The following is a 15,648-nucleotide window of genomic DNA, read 5'->3' as shown; positions in this document are numbered from 1 at the left end:
TCTCCTCCTGCTCTCCTCCCAACCCCCTGCTCTCTGTCTGCACGAGAAGCGAGCCGCAGCGACTCAGCGAGCCGCTCACTCACTCACACATACACATACACATACGGGTACTTCAGGGCGGGGCCTGTACTTGGCTCCGTGCTGCTGAAGCGCTGAGGACACAGACCGAGCTCTGCGCTCATCATGGCGGAGAGAACTAAACTAAAGTCTGGGTACACTTTACGAAAGTCGATGCCGACAACGCACGTTGCCACAAGTGCAATAAAACATTTCCACAAGTATGGGTGGCAATACAAGCAATTTGTCAAAACATCTGTTGTCAAAACATACACAATAACAGTCCTATTCTAAAGCCCTGCAAACTGCCAGATCCCAATACTACTCCACCCAGATTGAAACACGCCACAACAACCCCAGGTCTCTTTTTTCCACCATCAACACTCTCATTGCACCAGTTAAACCAGCCACACTCCCAGCATCCACTGACCAATGTAACCTCTTCATGAACTTTTTTATCAACAAAGTTGACAACATTCGAAAAGATATCTTAGCTAACACCGCCCAGCACACCCAGCCCCCCCCAGATCCTATATTCACAGGCACCAAACTCTCACACTTCACTGAAGTTTCTACAGATACTGTCACCAAGACTATAATCCAAACCCACAACATGTCTCCTTGACCCTATTCCCTCCTCTCTCACAAAATATTGCATCTCTGCCCTCAGCCCCCCCATCACACACATCATCAACACATCCCTCTCATCTGGTGTTTTCCCCCCATTACTGAAAACAGCAGCTGTCACCCCCCTCATCAAGAAACCCAATTTGGATCCCAATACCCTCAGTAACTACAGACCCATTTCCAACCTACCATTTCTATCCAAAACACTTGAAAATATTATCTCCAACCAGCTCCACACCCACCTAGAGAACAACTCCCTTTTTGAACCCTTTCAATCAGGCTTCCGAAAACATCACAGCACAGAATCTGCTCTTGTTAAAGTCACCAACGACATCCTGCTAAATTCAGATTCCGGTTTTCTCTCCATACTCATCCTCCTCGACCCGAGCGCTGCTTTTGACACCATTGATCACAACATCCTACTCTCCCATTTAAAACACACATTGGCATCACAGGCTTAGCTCTCCACCTATTTCACTCCTATCTATCAGACAGACAGCAATTCACTACCATGGACAGTCATACCTCAACTTCTTTCCCTGTTACATCTGGTGTCCCCCAAGGCTCAGTCCTTAGTCCCATACTCTTCTCCCTCTATATGTTACTCCTCTGCCACATTTTCAGAACACATGGTCTTCAATACCACTGCTACGCCGATGACACACAGTTATACATTCACTCCCCTCCCGACACCACTGATGCTACTATTGCCCTCTCCTCCTGCCTCTCTGAAATAGAAATCTGGATGAACCACAACCTTCTCCAACTCAATAGCACTAAAACTGAAATCCTTGTAATGGGCACACCTCACCTTCTCCGTAAAAACCCTGACTGCTCCATATCCATCAACAACCACTCTATCCTCCCCGCCCCCACAGTGAAAAACTTGGGCGTTCTTTTTGACCCCAAACTAACATTCGAACCACACATCAACAACATCACCAAGACATGCTACTTTCACCTCAGGAACATTTCACGCATTAGACCACTACTGTCCCCCTCCGACACTGAAAAGCTGGTTCATGACCGTCTAGATTACTGTAATGCATTACTCATTGTCTCAACATCTAAATCCCTACATAACCTTCAACTACTTCAGAACACCTCAGCCCGCATCATCACCCGCTGCCCCAAATTCTCCCACATCACACCTGTCCTCTCCTCACTTCACTGGCTCCCTGTCAAGTATAAGATTGACTTTAAGATCGGTCTCCTCACTTACAAAGCCCTCCACTCCCTAGCACCTGATTACATCTACAACCTTCTTCAACACTACACTCCCCCCCCCCGCTCACTCCGCTCATCCAACTCAGCCCTTCTGAGCACACCACACTACCGCCTTAAATCCACAGAAAACAAATCATTCTCCTCCGCTGCTCCCCGACTCTGGAATCAACTCCCATTACACATCAAAGAAGCCCCATCCATAGAAACATTTAAGTCCCACCTCAAAACCCACCTGTTCAAACTTGCATACCCTCACTCCTGACCCCCCAACCCCTGCATCACTTACATTTTCACATCTGTACAGACCTATACTTTAGTATTATTATTTATTTAAAAATGTTCTCTGTCTTGTCTCAAAGTTGTCTCCCTCTCTCTGTATTATCCCCACTATGTCGTCATTGTGAAAGTCCATGTACTGTGTTTGTCCCTGTACTGTGTTTGTCTGTATGCTATAATGCCATGTATGTAAAGGGCTTTGAGATTCCTAATGTAAGGCGCTATATAAAATAAATGTATTATTATTATTATTATTATAACATTAGTCTGCAGAAATGCGCCGTTTTCGACTGCTTTGCTCGCAGTGTTCCATCTCCATGCACGTCCACTGCAGGTAAGCCAAGATAATACGGAGTTAGCTAGGCTAATAACGAATTATTACGAATAGGCTAATAAATAAAATATAATTGCTTAGCTAATTGTTTAGCTTCAAATATATTTGAAAGATGACAACTTTTTATAGATCGTCATTCAGCCACCATGTCCCAGCCCACCCCTCCTCCCTCTACCACCACCGGTCCCAGCCAAGCCAAGTCCCTTCACCCTATCAGCTAGGAAGGATGACAGAGGATAGGGTGGACGAGTGTCACAGGGCTGTGACCCAGTTTGTTGTCAAAGGCCTGCACCCTTTCTCTACAGTGGAGTCCAAGGGCTTCAGGTAACAACTAATCATTCAGTGTATATAGTTTTTTTTTATCTTACATTTGTTGTTTATTATAAAAAGTATAATTCAGACACATTTAAAACATTGTTGCTGCTGTTGCTGAAGAAATAATATTTATGTATTATATTTATTTATAATTTATTTAATTTATAAAAGAACATTGCTGCTGCTGTTGCTGAAGAAATAATATTGATTTATAAAGTTATAAATAATAAAGCAATGTCGATAAAGTACCGAACCGTTAAGCAGTATCGATAATAGTAGTAGTATCGATAAAATCCTAACGATACCCATCCCTAGGTAGAACACACATATTTTGAATGCCTTCGGCAGACTCCAAATGAGCCATTTTAATCTAGATTAATCTAGATTAACTCCAGGATTGCAGATAGATTAATCTAGATTAAAAAAAATAATCTATGCCCACCTCTAATATATATCAGTGCACAGTGCAGTTTAGAGTAATACACATGTTCCAGTGAATAGAGCAGGAAGCTAGTGTACAGTGCAGTTTCGAGCTACTTGTACTTTACGTGAGTATTTAAATTGTTCATTTAACTTAACAATAAAATAATAATGGCTTGAATTTATATAGCACCTTTCACATACCCAAGGCGCTTTACAATAAAAGGGGAAGGGGAGAGGATAACGGTGACCTAAACTAAGAAATAAAATACAAAACGGAACAGAACAAAACAGAACAGAACAAAAACAGAACAAAACAAAATAGAACACAACAGAATGAATGGGATACTCAAGAGCATCTGAGACCATAGGCCTGGGTGAAGAGATAGGTTTTCAGCATGTTTTTGAACTGGACAACATAATTTGCATTGCAGATGTCCCTGGGGAGGGAGTTCCAGGGGGTGGGGGCAGCCACACTAAAAGCCCTGTCCCCGAAGGTCCGCAACCTGGCTTGTGGTAAGCAAGCCTGTCTCAGAGGAGCGAAGATTCTGGGAGGGGGTGTAGGTGTGGAGAAGGTCGGATAGGTATTGAAGGGGCGGGGTGTGTAGGGATTTATATGTCAGCAAGAGGATTTTGAAGGTGACAGGATTTTACAGGTAGCCAGTGGAGGTGTATGAGGGTGGGGGTGATGTGCTGCCAGGGTTTGGTGCGGGTGAGAACCCTGGCGGCAGAGTTCTGAACGTACTGGAGGCTATCCAGGGCTTTGTGGGTCACCCCGGATAGGACTCCATTACAGTAGTCCAATCAGGAGATGATGAAGGCGTGGATGAGGGTTTCAGTATGCAAGAGTCTTGAGATGTACTTGAGGTGAAAAAAGGCTGATTTTGTGACAGATTTGACAGATTTGACAAATGAGAGTGTGGAGTCCAGAATGACACCTAGGTTGCAGACTTCTTGTAAAGTCTTGTAAAAAGTACTTTTACTCCACTACATTTATCTGAACCCGTCAGTTGCTAGTTACTTTGAAGAAAGACCTTTAGAGGTCAATGGATCGAGGATTGAACGCCCACAAGCACTAGAATGCACAAACGTCATGTTGAATGCATACTTTTACTTTAGATACTTAAGTACATTCAATAGCAAATACTTACGGTATCTACTTTTACTCAAGTACAATTTGAATGAAGGACTTTTACTTTTACCACTGGTAATACATTTGACATTCCAAAATGGACCAGGCTCTTGTGCTATTGCTGAAACGTTCCCTACCAGCCCGGTGAGTCTTGAGGGACTGCGAGGAGAGACGGAAGCTGAATACAGAGTGCAGGGACGAGCTGGCGGCGGGAGGCTCTTACCGTGATGCGGACCGTGACGGTGGCCTCCCCCGGGGGCATGACCCCCAGCTGGTCAATGGCCTCCACCTGGAAGGTGTAATTGGCCCCAATGCCCAATGCTGCCAGCTCCTCGAAGTCCAGGGTCTGCAGCACAGCCAGCTCCCCGGTGAGCGGGTTCAGGGAGAACAGCTTCTGCGCCGACTCCGTCTTGATCCGGTACGTGACGTTGGACACCAGGTCTGCGTCCACCGCCTGGGAGGAGGAAGAGAGAGGGGCACAGAGGAAGAGGGGAGGAGGAAGAGTAGAGAGGGGCATGGAGGAAGAGGGGAGGAGGAGAGAGGGGCACGGAGGAAGAGGAGGATGAGAGAGGGGCACAGATGAAGAGGAGGAGGAGGAGAGAGGGGCACAGATGAAGAGGGGAGGAGGAGGAGGAGAGAGGGGCACAGAGGAAGAGGAGGAGGAGGGGGGTGAGAGAGGGGCATAGAAGAAGAGGGGAGGAGAATGATGAGGATCAGGATGAGGAGGGGGGAGGAGGAGCAGGAGGAGGAGAGATGGGCACGGAGGAAGAGGAAGATGATGAAGAGAGAGGGGCACAGATGAAGAGGGGAGGAGGAGGAGGAGCAGGAAGAGGAGGGGGGAGGAGGAGGAGAGAGGGGCACGGAGGAAGATGAAGAGGAGGAGGGGCACGGAGGAAGAGGAAGAGGAGGAGGAGGGAGGGGCACGGAGGAAGAGGATGAGGAGGAGAGAGGGGCACGGAGGAAGAGGAGGAGGAGGGAGGGGCACAGATGAAGAAGGGGGAGGGTGAGGAGAGGGGGGCACAGAGGAAGGAGGAGGAGGAGATGAGAGAGGGGCACGGATGAATAAGGAGGAGGAGGAAGAGGAGGAGAGAGGGGCACAGAGGAAGATGGGAGGAGGAGGAGAGAGGGGCACAGAGGAAGATGGGAGGAGGAGGAGGAGGAGAGAGGGGCACAGAGGAAGAGGGGATGAGGAGAGAGGGGCACAGAGGAAGAGGAGGATGAGAGAGGGGCACAGATGAAGAGGAGGAGGAGGAGAGAGGGGCACATAGGAAGAGGAGGATGAGGAGAGAGGGGCACATAGGAAGAGGAGGAGGAGGAGAGAGGGGCACAGATGAAGAAGGAGGTGGAGGAGGAGGGGCACGGAGGAAGAGGAGGAGGAGGAGGAGGAGAGAGGGGCACAGAGGAAGAGGGGAGGAGAAAGAGAGACGTGCAGGGAGAGCAGGGGAGACGGGTGGAGGGGTGAGAAACCACAGACTTTATGTTACAGTGTTGTTACATTGAACATAGGCGTGGACAGTGGATATGAATGTTTCTACTGTAATGATTAATTGATTAACTAATATGAATCATTAATAGGTTCTGATCAAATGAAGCCAAGTTGAAGGGTTCAATTGGTTCTTTCCTCATCAAGTGCTGACGCTCAAAGTAGCTGTTCGTGTCATGAATTTCCCCTGAATTTCAATAAAGGAATATCTTATCGTATCTTATCATCTGCATACCATACTGAGCAAGAGGCCATCAGGGACCAATGCTGCTACATGTATGTCACACACACACACACACACACACACACACACACACACACACACACACACACACACACACACACACACACACACACACACACACACACACACACACACACACACACACACACACACACACACACACACACACACACACACACACACACACACACACACACACACACACACACGAAACAGGAAACTATATGTATGCATGAGCATAGACATACACATACACATTACACACACAAAGAAATGCACACATACTTTAAACATGTGAATATACATGTGAAGGACATACTCATACACACATACATGAACATACATTACACACACACACACACAAACACACACACGCACGCACACATAACACATGTGCAAGCATGCACACACGTATACTTTAAACATGTTCGAACTATCGTTCGTTACGCTGGGGTTCGGATTTTTATTAACGGGTTCGAACCTTCGCAAAAAAAAAAACGACAAGAAGTGGGAAGAAGTCACCTGTGTGGAAACACTTTAAATTAGCGGAGGATAAAGGAAAGGCTGTGTGTCAAATGTGTGACAAGCACTTGGCATTCCACGGTGGCACATCAAATCTGGCTGCTCATTTAAAAAAAATTAAGTATTGGGCGCTAATTAGAAGTATCGCCATTCGCCATGTGCAGGCTGCTGCGCGATGCCCTGTTGGCCTGGCCTCAAATAAATGTAATAAGAACTAAATGATATAGGCTAATAATAATAATAATAATAAAATAATTCATTATTTTAGGTACATAAACTAGATCTGGACGGCGGGCCCACCTCCTCAACCACGCAGACACCACTGCAATTTGATAATAAACCAATGAGTGGGGAGAGAAAGAAGGAGTTATTGGACTCCATTGTGGACTTCATTGCTTTGGACATCATCAGACAGTCAGTACCCGGATCTAACTAAATGGATTTATGGATTGGATACACATTTATGGAAAGTTCAAGCCCGCCAGACCAGAAAGCTTCTGGGAGACATGCGACGGCTATTCCAATTCATACGGCGATGTTCTACCGGGCCGGCGGCAAAAAGTGAGTCTGCGTTATATGATATTATGTCTGACTGCTGTCGGACCGCGATACAGGTCGTCTTTTCCCTTTATTTTCTTCTGAGTGCTTTGTTTACATGTTTACATGAACAGCCACCACTGTAAACAAAGATGTTTTCACCGATAGACTATGCAATGCCGCCCCCCCGTAGGATCTATAATGATAAAATTAATTAATAAAAAAACGAATATTCGAACACCCGTTCGAAAAACCCTGGCAAACTCCGAACCCTAAAAACAGGGTTCGGGGACAGCCTTAGCTCCCTACATATCTCACCCATACTCTCACACACTCACACACTCACACACACACACACACACACACACACACACACACACACACACACACACACACACACACACACACACACACACACACACACACACACACACACACACACACACACACACACACACACACACACACACACACACACACACAATAAACAGGAAACAGTATGTAAACAGTAGGCATAGACGTGCACATACATGCACACAAGCAACATCTACTCGAACACATGTATACGCACTGACGCCTGCACACAATCTGCAAATTCCAATCTGGCTTCAGAACATCCCACTCCACTGACACATGCCTTCTCTATTTGAACGACCACATCAAACAAGAGGTGGACGCGGGCAAATACTGCGGCATGGTCATGCTGGACCTACAAAAGGCCTTTGACACTGTCAATCACTCCATTCTGATTGACAAGCTAAAAGCAATTGGTTTTGATAGTTTATCAGTGAACTGGATGCAATCCTACCTGGAGGGGAGATAACAGATGGTGGAGGTAAACGGTACCCTATCCCCCCCCCCCTCACAGTGAGCTGTGGTGTTCCACAAGGAAGCATACTAGGACCGCTACTGTTCCTAATTTATGCAAATTACATGTCGTCAGCTTGTGACTGCAACTTGTTCCTGTTTGCGGACGACTCAGCCCTGCTGGTCTCTGACAAGAACAAGTTGCAGGTTGAAGAAACCCTCAGCTCGGAACTAGGCAAAATCTGCACCTGGCTCGCTGATAACAAACTATCATTACACATGGGCAAAACAGAGTCCATTCTCTTCGGTTCAAATAACAAACTCAGCAAGACCGACGGATTCTCAGTTACAGTGGGTGACAATATTGTCACAAGGAAAGATGAAATTACCTACCTGGGTTCCATCCTAGAGGCAAATCTTTCCTGTGACAAAATGGCATCCAATGTAATAAAAGAAGTCAACCAACGAACTAGATTCTTGTACCGGATCTCCTCTCTGGTAAACAAGAACACCCTGAAGACTCTGGCAGGAGCACTCATTCAAGGGTACTACGACTATGCGTGCACCTCATGGTACCAAAGCACCTCAAAGGCGCTAAAAACAAGATTACAAACATCACAAAACAAACTGGTCAGACTACTACAGTACTTGACCTTACCCCTAGAACCCACCTCACCCCTGCCCACTTTGACAGCAACTTGCGATGGGCCTGGTCTACAAGATACACTATACGACTAAGGTACCCATGTACATGTCAAAATACTTCCCAAAGGTCAGTGAATACCACGACCACAACACCAGAGGAAGCTCAACAAATCATGTTAAACCCAGATTCGGCTCAAACAAGGGACTAAACACGTTTCACAATTATGCCACATCAATGTGGAACGCCCTACCCAAAGCTGTAAAGGAATGTGAATCCCTACCCACATTCAAAACTGCTCTTAAAGAGCACCTACGGGAGGCTGCAATTCGAAACTGGCCACCGTAAATTTCCAAACCCCCCACCCCCTCCTAATAGACAGTCTCCTCCCCACCGCATGTATATATTCTCTCCCTGCCGTATGTATATTTCTCTCCCACCCACCCACCCCCTCCTAATGTACAGTCTCCTCCCCACCATATGTATATTTCTCTCCCACCCACTCACCCCCTCCTAATGTACAGTCCCCTCCCCATCATATGTATATACTCTGTCAGGATCTATGGGTAACAGTACTGTATATTTGAATACCGTTTATGTCACAAATGTATCAGTACTAAATACCTGTATGTCCCTATGCCATAAATGTCATGTATGTTGTGTATGTCATAAATGTCACTATGAATTGAAAATGGGGGACCCTGATGTAAACAAGACAAACGTCTTTCTCTGGTCTGCATCCCCTTAACAATTGTGTGTATTGAGCCGTACTGTATTGTACCCATTCTGCAATCTGTTAAATAAAGTTTTCATTCATTCATTCACAATAAAAACAATCACACTTACATGCACACAGGCGCTGGGGCCATGACCGTGATTGGAGGTGCTATCCAGTATAGTGATGGCACAGACTAAAGGAATCAAGGCTTTCCCATCAAAGCTGACTGTGGGCGTGAGAGAGCCTTTCAGGTGGAGGGGCTTTGAAAAAGCGGATTCACAGGGAATTACATTATACCCTGATATAAAAAAAGTCAGAAACATGGAAAAGCCAAGCCAAAAAATTTAAAAAGAGCCAAGCCAAAACAGAGCCAAGAGCCAAGAGCTTTTAAGATAGCCTAGTGGTCTGTATAAATATATTCCCATAAAGTTGGCGTGTTCCTTCAATCTTTGTTTTGCTTGTATTTGATTGTTTTTATTTTATGTATTTATTGATGCCTAATTTGATTGATGAACTGTTTTACAGATTTTGTGTGTGTGTGTGTGCCTCTCTCCCTCTCTCTATCTTTCTTTCTCTCTCTGCCCCCCCTCTCTATTTTTTGTGTCTCACTGTCTGTCAGTCTCTCGCTCCTTTTCACTCTGTGTCTCTCTCTGTGTCTCTCTCTGTGTCTCTCTCTCTCTGTCTCTCTCTCTCTCTCTCTCTCTCTCTCTCTCTCTCTCTCTCTCTCTCTCTCTCTCTCTCTCTCTCTCTGTCTCGCTCTTCGGGTGTCATGCCAGCCGCCCTCGTCCTCTCAGGGTTGGGGGTGTCGCTGTCCAGGAGATTAGCGTTGTCACGGGGCGAGTGTCACTCACCCCCCCCCCCCCCCCCTTTCCCCTTCTTGCACATTCCTCTCCGAGTGAGACGTCACTCACAATATGCTGGCAATTACTCGCCCTCTCCTCTTGCCTCACTGCGTTCGGCCCGTGCCGGGGTATTCCCCTGCGTCCCCTGCGAACAACAAGCAGGCGCGAGCTGGACGTTTTGACGGTGCCACCCCGAGGCGGCTTCCATCAAGCCGCGGGACCTGCTCTCGGGCCATGGAGCGTTACATGACACAGTTTGCCAGGAGGGATGGAAAAAAACGATCCCCTTTGACAGCCCGGTTCCAGACTCTTGACTGTCAGAGAAGCCGGCGTTAAGTCTTACTCCATTTGAGTCCAAAGACACCCAGAGAGCTCCGACATGAATAACAGAGGAGGAGACGGGGGACGGTGGGATGGGGGGGTGAGGGGGGCAGGGGGGGGGCGGGGGTGCGGGGGTTGGATCGTGCTGTGAAATGCTAAATGCTTAGGCGAGGGATCATATGGCATTTTAAAATGGGAGTCCCAATTGAGCAACCCTGCTGTCCAATGCAAAGAAAGAGCGAGAGACAGAGCCGAGAGAAGACATACCCTGTAGAATGCACGCACGCACGCACGCACGCACGCACGCACACACACACACACACACACACACACACACACACACACACACACACACGCACGCACGCACACACTCAGACACACACACACACACACACACACACACACACACACACACACACACACACACACACACACACACAGAAAGAGAGAGAAACGTACACTAATCTTCAGGACCACAGTGCCTACAGGGCTGTTCTCAGGCACGTTGACCACATAGGTCTGCTGGGAGAAAGCGGGGCTGTTGTCATCGATGTCTGTGACCTGGACTGAGAGGGTCAGCATGGTCCGCCGGGGGTCCACCGCCCCGTCCGAGGCCTCCACCACCAGGTTGTACCGGCTGACCAGTTCCCTATCCAGGGGCACCGCGGTGAAGATGCTGCCGTTGGCGTTGATGGTGAACAAGCCAGGGTGGGTCACTATCCGGTAACGCACCTGGCCATTGGCCCCCGCATCCACGTCTGTGGCCTGGGGAGAAGGAAGGGTTAAGATGGGTTAGATGTGGGGAGAATGAAGGGTTAAGAGGGCTTAGACGTGTGGAGATGTAAGCGTTAAAAGAGATGTGTGGAGATGGAAGGGTTAAGCGGGCTTAGACGTGTGGAGATGTACGGGTTAAGCGGGCTTAGACGTGTGGATAATTAAGGGTTAAGAGGGCTTAGACGTGTGGATAATTAAGGGTTAAGAGGGCTTAGACGTGTGGATAATTAAGGGTTAAGAGGGCTTAGACGTGTGGATATGTAAGGGTTAAGAGCAGTGTTGGGCAAGTTACTTTTAAAAAGTAACTAGTTACAGTTACTAGTGACTTCTTCCAAAAAGTTACTAAATTACTTACTCAGTTACAAATTATAAAAGTAACTAGTTACTTCAGAAAGTAACTATTGCGTTACTTTCAAGTAATATTTTTTACATAAACAACATACACAAATCTAAACCATTTTTTATGTTGCTGTGGGACAAAGTGAGACTAGCCTCCAATCAAATGCCATGTATGTAGATATTATTATAATTACTATGTTTATATAGTGGATCATACAAATACAATAGATGTTTTGGAACTTTTGATATCATGTATTGCCCCTCAACAGGCCACAACTGGGCAAAATTAAATGATGCTTGTTAAGCACTATACCAAAAATAAATAACAAATATATACTGATTGATTGAACATTTTAATTAACAGATTGCAGAATGGGTACAGTACAGTACAGTACAGCTCAATACACACAATTGTTAAGGGGATGCAGACCAGAGAAAGACTTTCGTCTTGTTTACATCAGGGTCCCCCATTTTCAATTCATGACATTTATGACACAACATACAGATATAAGAATCTAATCTAATCATCTAAACAAATCTAATCATGACATTTAAGACATGCATGACATACAGTCTATATATATATCTGACTCTGAGTCTGAGCACCTGAAGACTGTGCTATTAAACCAGGAAGTGCAGCACTATGTCAGCAGAGTAGAGCCTCCACTACTGCAGTGCAACACACAACTAACACAAGACTAGAGTGAACAAAAACGCTCATGGACCCGCGGTCTGTTATTGAATGCTCGCGTGTGTTGTTCGTTGGATTCGTTTTGGATTATTTGGCCACCAAAACAACTATCAAAGCGTACACGGACCGCGGTCTCACGTCGACTGGCTTGTGTTGTTGCGCTGTGTTTCAGACTCTGGATGAACCCGCCCACCTCTACCTTTGATTGGCTTACCATGGCATTTTACTCAAGCTCAGCCAATCGCGCGCTGAAGTTGGCTGAGAAGGACTAACCTCGTTCCCAGCTTTATAGAATGCCTCTCGTCGCAGAGATCTTTCTGATGAAAAAAAAAAGCTTCAATCATAGACAGTAACGCGCTGCATTTTTTGCCAGTAACGGTAACGGCATTATTAAGATTGGATGAGTAATCCGTTAGATTACTCGTTACTGAAAAAACTAACGCCGTTAGTAACGCCGTTCTTTATAACGCCGTTACTCCCATCACTGGTTAAGAGGGGTTATGCATGTGGAGATGGAAGGGTTAAGAAGGGTTATACATGTGGATATGGAAGGGGTAAGAAGGGTTATACATGTGGAGATTCAGTATATGGAGTTGCACGGTAAAATTGCCAGGAACAATGCTGAATGCAATCAAATCATTAATAAATCCCAATAGTGTAAATGATAGGATTGACTGTTCCTATCAAACCGCCAAACTCAATGTGTTGGTGATGCGTCACGTGTTGTTCTACTGTGTGTTCCTCTCCTGCTGTCTCTGCCCTGTGGAGGTTCATGTCAGGTGTCCCCCACCCGTTATAGTACACAATGAGGTGTGTGGTAGGGGTGGACGGTATAAATGGTATAGAAAGTACACCGGTATGAATTTGCGCTACGGTATGGATTTTGACTATACCTTGTGACCGGTAGAGAAGCTCTAAAGTAGCAATAACGTGCAACTATTTCACTGGCATTTGCCCCTAAAAATAGATATGTGCGAACTGGGAAAATCATTTAAGAGCACAGTGTGCGAGTATTGACTTTGCATAATAGGCTTGTCAATGCGCAATTGTCATTTCATAATAGACAGAGCAGAGCGGACCTTTAATTCTAGAAGCAAACTAGCTCTTCAGCCCTGCGTTTGACAGCTGTGTGACAACTTCTCTCGCGAGTCGCGCAGTTTAGAATGTAAACTCTGCGACGGGTCCAATGGTCTAACATGCTTTGCATCCTCGCCATTCTGGAATGCCCACGTTGCGCTAAAACCTTAACTAATGTTAGCTGCTAACGCTAGCTAAATCCCTGGGAACGCTCAGAGGCATCCAATAGTGAGGGAAGGGGGGGCTGAGTCCGTCCGTCCGTCCGTCGCTCCCTATCTCACTCTCTCTCTCTCTCTCTCTCTCTCTCTCTCTCTCTCTCTCTCTCTCTCTCTCTATCTCTCTCCCCCTTCCTCTCTCTCTCTCTCTGTTAACAATCCTGATTCGATTACTTCATTCAAAAGGAAGATATTGATGGACATTAGCTATAGTATATAGCTCAGCAGCTGTAACAGAATCATTTTATAATTTGTTATTATTTACATTTCAACAGCGTCAAAATATTAATTACCTTACATGCCCGCAGACACTTGAGAAAAGGTAACTTGAGAAAAGGTTTTGCATTTTTCGATTGCAGTTTTGCACAATAAATGTTCTTAAAATAGGGCTGCTGGGTGGCGCAGCGGACTAAGCGCTCGTCACCACCACAGAGACACTGGTATCGAATCCGGCTGTCAGCGTTGCCTCCGGCTTGGCCGGTCGTCATACTGGCTCAATTGGCAGAGTCAGCGGGAGGGAAGCCGGTGGGGTGGTATTCTGGTCGTTGTAAACAGCGACTCCTACAGGTCGGTCAGGGCGCCTGCACAGCGAGGGAGGGAGATGGTGAGGGTAGTGTGACCTCCCACACGTTACACCTCCCCAATGAGAGTGAATGGCAGGTGAACAGATGCTGCTGGCTGTCTCCTATGTCTCGGAGGAAGCATCTGATAGACTTCAGGGCTCCCTAGACCGACCAGTGGGGGGCACATGCGAGCAACGACCAGAAAGGGGAGGGGGGGAATTGGCATAACGACTCAATTGGGATGGGAGAAAAACACAGAAAAACAGGAGGAGAAAAAGTGGATACAAATGTTTTCCCCCTTAAAATACCTCTGTACTATGTGAAGAGTACAGTAATAGCTGCCATACCAGTGTTTTACCCCTTCAAAAGCATTTATATAGAAATTTTAAGATAAATGTAAGAATATACCATGATATATACCGTTACCGTCTCGTCAAATTATACCGTGATATACGTAAATTTTAGACCCCACCGCCCAGCCCTAGTGTGCGGTTATCGGAAAATAACGCACAACCAGGGGGCTAATTACCCCATGAGGCAAAGCTTCGTTTGCCTCAGTGAAGCTCATTCTTTTTCTGTACATCATTACATCATTAATGATTTTCCAGCGGCCCAAGCTTATATCAGTTGCCACGACATTGTAGGGGGTGGGACCCAATTATTGATAGTGCATTAATTTAGAACTGTGAGGAGGCTACTATGTCAGAGCACTGCAGTATATCTGAAATGAATCAACACCCCTCCAATCAAGCATTCACCCGGGCCATTGTACAAGTGTAGCGGTGGTCACTACGGTACTCCGACAGGTTACCCTCCGCTCACCAGCACCTGAAAAGGATCCAATTCAGGTGGCGATGTCGAGGGTATTTAACTCACGAGTGACTTTACACCAAGGGGCTTCCATTGCAAAGCATCAACCTTGTTATATAGGCACAAAATAAGCCACATGGCTAATTTGCATAAGTCATTGAACACACTGTATGATCGGCCTGTGAAAGTGGGTGCAACAAGGATGCAAACACATACACTAGACCAGGGGTCTCAAACTCAATTTACCTGGGCGCCGCTGGAGGTAGAGTCTGGGTGAGACTGGGCCGCATCAAATATTCCACAAAAAAAGTACAACTGATCCAATCTTCTCACAGACTCACTAAAACCTCACAAACACCAGCAACTGAGCATTCTCAGTGGTGTCAGTGGACTCATCCGCTATGGAAATGCACTGTGCATTTTTTTTCACAAAGCTGTTTAATCAAATCATCAGCCAGTATTTCAGTTATTCTGGTTGCTGTGCTATCTGAGGAGGATTTGCTTTTGTTTGCCTTCAAACGTGGTCTCCATCACCTCAGTCATACATTATTTTATTATGTATGCATCAGAGAATGGCTTCTTGTGTTTAGCCAACACCCATGCCACTGAGTGAGGACTTGGTTGCATTTTCTCGTTGTGACATAGCTTTAACAATAATTCTGCTTGCAGCTTGA

The 15,648-nt window shown here is 46.2% G+C and overlaps 1 protein-coding gene across 1 annotated transcript in view; it reads right to left on the bottom strand.

The window, feature by feature from the left end:
• The window catches only part of LOC311234736 (protocadherin-15-like), a gene marked incomplete at its 3' end in the record, with an annotated part of 504,680 nt that overhangs the window by 178,199 nt on the left and 310,833 nt on the right, over nt 1-15,648 (bottom strand). Inside the window, exons 16-17 of the mRNA XM_084321979.1 lie at nt 10,965-11,270; nt 4,612-4,842 (exon numbers count right to left, since the gene is read on the bottom strand). Coding sequence (XP_084178105.1) covers nt 4,612-4,842; nt 10,965-11,270 — 537 coding nt within the window. The remainder of the gene's footprint in view (nt 1-4,611; nt 4,843-10,964; nt 11,271-15,648) is intronic.

This window comes from Notolepis coatsorum (genome assembly GCF_963971535.1).
Source record: "Notolepis coatsorum genome assembly, chromosome: 9".
NCBI lineage: Eukaryota > Metazoa > Chordata > Actinopteri > Aulopiformes > Paralepididae > Notolepis > Notolepis coatsorum.
The sequence above is the reverse complement of the archived record's forward strand: the minus strand, read 5'-3'. Positions and strand labels throughout refer to the sequence as shown.